We start from the raw sequence: 5,432 nt of genomic DNA, 5'->3' as shown, positions 1-5,432 counted from the left end.
CTGCCTCATCCAAGGTCACCGCTGGCTCACAAAGCGGGCCTTTCAGTAACATCAGGGAAGCAACCGCAGCCGGGCGCCAGCCGCTCCAACAGCATCATTTGATTAAAATGCTCACTCCCGGTGTCGCTTGGGAAGCGGCGGTCAGGCCAGTGCACTGGGTCCCCCAGACACAGGAAGCACACCTCCAGGAGGGCCCCCCACACACAGGTTGGTGCACCTAGGAGCACAGGCAAGCAAAGACCATCAGAGGGAGGTGATCTGTCCACACACTCGGCTCATCCGGCAGAGCCCCCCTCTGCCGTGGGGGGCACACAGATGGCGCGGCACGGGCAACCCGGAGACGTTCTGCCCGCCTCCTCCAGTCTCCAGCGGAGGGGCTCGGCACTCACGCACCTCTGGAGCGAGTGGAGATGTCCATGGCCTCTACCACCTCCTGTTCGGTTTTTCTCTCCTCTTCCGCCAAGCTGAAACAGAGCAGAGGATGGCCGTGGTTAGGACGGCTAAGAACCGGCCCCAGGAGGCACCCATGGAGAAGCTCCAAACACAAACCCACCTTGGTGACCAGCCCCCAACTTTTACGCCGCGGGTAAGGCAGGGGACCAAGCCCGCTTCAGTCAAGGCCTCTGCGAGGGAGCCTTTTTTTTTAAAGGTTGTTCGCTTCTTCAAATCAAATTACTAGCCCAGTTGTCTGGAGGTGAAAGGCAGCATTTTTTAAGATACACAATTACAATCTCACACCCCCCCACCCCCAGGCCAATGAGAAGCCAGGCCTTTGAGTAAACACGTTTCTAAATGTTACTGCAAGGCAGACGAGGCAGATTGGAGGTATGCTGTAGGGTGTACCTACCCGATTTCTCATTCCCCAGACCTCCACTACCCTGAAAGCTGACAGCCTTCCCAGGAGGCCAAGCAACAGCCGCCCCCCAAATTCACAGATGTTAAATCACAAAGTTGGGTGTTTTTTGTCCTTTCCTTCAAAAATACCCAGGCTAGAAGCAAAAGGCCTGCCTAGTCTCAAAGCATTCGCACAACCAGCATTTCACCCAGGAATGCTAAGCTGTGTCGTTTGCCCCCACCACAAAAGTGGAATGAGGAAGGGCTATTGAGAAGACACAGGGGAAGAGCCGGGGGCTGCAGAGACAAACTGGGAAGACAGACCCTCTGGGCCGGGAAGGTCATCCACACAGAATGGCCTCCCCTCCTCTCTGTGAGGCAGGGCGCAGGCCACATGGGCTCACAGGCACACAGCCCCTCCCAGGCCTCCAGCAGCAAGCTAAACAAACCAAGGTGCAAATTGTTTGAGGTGCTAAAACTTTCCCAAACATCCAGACCAGGCCAAAGGGAGAAGAATAGGGCCAAGACTCCAGATGCAATTCTGAACCAGAAGAAACGGGAACTATCAGTGGGGATGGCTGGAATTTTCCATGGAGGAGCCAGCAGAGCGAGCACAGGAAGGAGGCTGGGGAGCACACAGAGGAGGAGAAAGACCAGTCTGGGGCAAGACAAGGCAAAAGGCAGACTCCAACCCGGCAACCCTGGGGCCACCAACATGGGGGTTCGAGGAAGGGGTGTGAAAGGGAGGCTGTGTTTGTGGTTATTGGCAGGAGAGGATCTGCAGCCAGACAGAGACTACGGCTCAGAATTTAACTCGGTGCTTGAAGGCCTCTCCAATCTAAGGATAACTAGTACCAGGAGGGGAAAGAAGGCCAAGTTGAGGTTTACATCCGAATGTTCACACCCGTAAGTCCTGTGATTGGGAAACCAATGAACAACAGCACTTGCCCTGTATCTATAGACACAAATCGTCGAAGAAACAACTTGAAAGTTGTCAGTCAGCAAGGGTTTTCATCTGAAGCAAGCAGCCTGCTAAATTTAGACGCCTCCCTCACACGAAATAAATAACACGCCGGTGATGTGAAGGTGCTCTTCCAGCGCAAAGTGAAGAGGACAAACGTTCACTATTAAGAAATATGCGCCCCCACCCCACCCCCCTGGCACACACACAGGTTGTTCCACCTGGATGCCCACACTGGTTTCTAGCTTGGGGTAAGAGGAAAGGCATTTTAACAAAGGGCCCGATGGGCAGGCAGTCCTCTGCTGTGGGAGGTGGTTAACCTTCAACTTCCCAGCCCCTAGAAGGCAGTTTTCCTCTCCAGCAGGAAACCAGTATGTGAAACCTTAAACTTCTTGAAACCCATCCCGGATGTATTTTGAGAAGGAGGGGGGGGGTGCGCAACGCTAACCAGAAGAGAAGGGCCTGCCCCTCCAGTCCCCCCCCACACACACACACACCGACTCTAGTGAAAGGGTGTCTGCAGCAGTGAGAAGAATCTAAGGTGCATGCCCTGGTCTTTGCATTCCAGGGCTCCTGGAACTTTGTGGAGCCCCCTGGAAGCGCCCCCCCCCCCTTATTGATCATGCTGGAGGGCTGCATTCAAGAGAACAATGATTTGGCTTGTAAACGCCCGGGAAGAGCTGAATACTTCAGGCCGGAATGCTGCTGAGAGGCTAAGGGCATGCAAACTAGTTATGGGGGTGGCCACTTGCTACCCAGGGGAAGATCATCAATTCTGGAGCCGGAGACAGAGGGAGAAAAGTTAAGCTGTTTTATCTTTCCAAGTAGTACAAGTGGCCACCATCATCACCGAACTCCAGCGAGAGCCCTACCAGCTTCCGCCAAGGACTTCCAGCAGAACCGGTTCAGAAAACCATCTTTTTCACAGATCAACAAGCCATGGTTTCCAGCACATGGCGTGTGCACACACGCGCACACACACACACACACACAAACAACTTGTCTTCAACTAAAGGAAACGGCACTTTCTGTCCATTAAAAAGAGGGAGAGCCAAGGGGCGCGTGGGGGTAGGGGGTGGGGTGGAGAAAAACTTCCTTTACAAAAGCAGAGCAGAATGCAAAATTAGTCATTTTGAATAACCACATCTAAAGGGACTTCCTTTTTCTACACCACTGATCTCTCTGGGTTTGGGGGTGGTTCCCCCCCCACTTAGGGTTAAGTTGCAGTATGTTACTGGGGAGGGGGTGGAGTAGACGAATATTTTATCAAAAGTGGTATAAGACAAGATTTGTACTTGTCTGAATGCCACATAGACCTTGGTACAATGCTATGAGGAACTAACTGCTCAGTCATTTGGAGGTAAAAACAAACACGGGCCCAAGGACAACAATTGTAAAAAATCAAAGGCAGAGACATCTGGAGAAAAAACTTGGAACTCCCGTCATGGACACATTAAAATCCCCAAAACAGACAGCATCTTCCCTTCCATATCTGCCCAGCCTCCAGCAGTCCGGATGATTTAAAATAAAACCTTTCAATAGGAACAACAAGCCCTTGTTTCAAACTGACATTCCTATTCTCTCCCCCGCCCTCCCCGTAAGTAGGTCTGCTGGGGGAGACTGGGGACCCCCAAAGGGAAGGATGAAGTTCTCAGAAAATCAAACAGCCTCTCATCCCAACAGGAAAACGCTGCATCAACTAGTTGTCTACATTGTCTGCAGCCCCCGGCCCCTGCACCACACCACTACCTCTTGCACTTAAATTTCCCCAAAGAACTTGCCTACAGATTCACTAACTGTACAGGCTGCAGTTAATTTCAGAGTAGTAACAACAGCCCCTGCAAACAATCCAGCCCATCTAGTCCCAGAAAGATTCCGAGATTTCTCGCCCTCTCCTTGCCAGAGCAAGGAAACCCTTGCTTTGCTTCGCAACCTGCATGCGCTGAAAAAAGAGCAATTAAAAGTTGCCGATGAACCTCCAGGATGTTTCCAACCTTGTGATTATTAATTCTGAGGACTCAAAGCAGGTCCGTAATTCCCAGGAATCCCATATCCCCTTAATATTTCCAGGAGAACAAGAGAAAGCATCTAGTTTCGACAGCAAAATACCTAGATAGACAATGCCCAGAAATGTCTTTTCTCCAAGAGCCCCTGCTACCTTGACTTTTAACCCAAACTAGCCAAACCCTCTCGCACACATAACCAGCGTTCACAGGACCCGCTCCCTGTGATGAGTATTGTCACACAGCAATCCAACAACCATGCATCATTCCAGGGGACTTTTTCTTCTCGTTTCCACTTCCATTCCAGAATACCAAACTGGTCCAGGCTGTTAAGAAACATTGATCCCCAAGACACACCATCTTCCTCTTCCAGATCACAAAACCATGAACATTCAAAATCAAGATTTTAAAAAAGCACTGTTTTTAAGCCATGCTTCCCTAAATCTGCAATTAATGTTTTAAAAAAAATGGGGAGGGGAGGAGGGAATGGTTAGCAGAACAGCTTTATGTAAGCACTCACCTAAAACAGGCAGTCATCGGTAGCTAAGCTATTTATGCAGGATTCTTAAAATGGCGTCTGGCAGCACTGCCTCATTCCTGTGTCGAAGCTAAAATGGTAGCAGTTTGTTCAATAGCTGTGGCTGTTGTTTCAGCAGCCCTGCTAGTTTCAAAGCCACCTTCCTATATATCAGAACTAGGGAAAGCGCACCCGAAGGACACCATGCAAACGTTTAGAGGCTTTGGAGACACACACACACACACACACACACACACACACACACTCTGCAATGACAAGGAGAGCTTGTGAAGTCACAGGTTCCTAAGAAAAGTCCCTTCCCTTCGAGATCCTGGGTCTTCCACGGGAGGCTCGGTGGTGGGGCGCTTGCCCTGAAACAGGTGGGTGGAAGGTTAGGAGGGATGCGGCCCCCTTGGCATAACAGGCAGACAGGCAGACGTTCCCTCAACACCAAGATGTTACGGAAGCACACGCTGCGGAGGGGGGGGCAGGAAGCCCAGTTCCCCTTCTGGGGACATGAGAAACCAGCTTGACGTCCACCCCTCCCAAAAGTGCTGCAAGGACAGCAGGCACCCCAAAAGCCAAGGGCTGCCCCGGGTCTGAGGCCAAAGGAAAATAAAAGGGCTTGTGTACACGCCTGTCACCGGCCACCAAACACCCGGCCCTCCAAAGCTGCCTGAGAACTTCAAGGAAAAGACAAGCTGGTCTGCACAGGAGACACCCAAGGGAGCCGTGCCCATAAGCAAATGCACTGGATACTCACAAATGAAATTTTTGTCCACCCCCAACAGGGCCCTGAGAGTGAACCAGGGGGGGTGGTTTGCAAAACCCACTTTCAGGGGCTGAGAAACGCTAAGTGCCTATGTGGATCATGTCATTTACTGTCACCAGTTTTGGCCTCAGGACTTCTGTGGGTGCATTGGGGAGTTTCAAGGTGATTGCGTTTTAGCTCGAGGGGAGAAAGGAGGGCAGGGTGCCCAGGGCTGTGCCAGAGACAGGATGAGATGCTGGCATGGCGCCGGCCGGTGGGTAGGTAATCTTGATGGGGACAGACAGCCTGGCAGCGTGGTTAGCAGCAGAAGCTGCCATGGCTCAAGCCAGCTTGTTTGTCTGGAAG

General features: G+C 51.7%; 1 protein-coding gene across 13 annotated transcripts in view; it reads right to left on the bottom strand.

Annotated features, from left to right (window-relative positions):
* Nucleotides 1-5,432, bottom strand: part of ZMYND8 (zinc finger MYND-type containing 8) — a 112,374-nt gene that overhangs the window by 101,744 nt on the left and 5,198 nt on the right. For 11 of the 13 annotated variants that reach the window (XM_004698042.2, XM_004698041.2, XM_004698044.3 and 8 more), the window contains one exon: nt 394-464. In XM_004698042.2, coding sequence (XP_004698099.1) covers nt 394-464 — 71 coding nt within the window. Of the gene's footprint in view, nt 1-393; nt 465-553; nt 689-847; nt 2,192-4,318; nt 4,720-5,432 lie in introns of those variants that run through there. The other 2 variants (XM_045295400.1, XM_045295396.1) reach the window with 2 other exon arrangements.

This window comes from Echinops telfairi, unplaced genomic scaffold, assembly GCF_000313985.2.
Source record: "Echinops telfairi isolate 266 unplaced genomic scaffold, ASM31398v2 ScPeMD7_5592;HRSCAF=6446, whole genome shotgun sequence".
NCBI lineage: Eukaryota > Metazoa > Chordata > Mammalia > Afrosoricida > Tenrecidae > Echinops > Echinops telfairi.
This window is presented reverse-complemented; position numbering and strand designations above follow the sequence as displayed.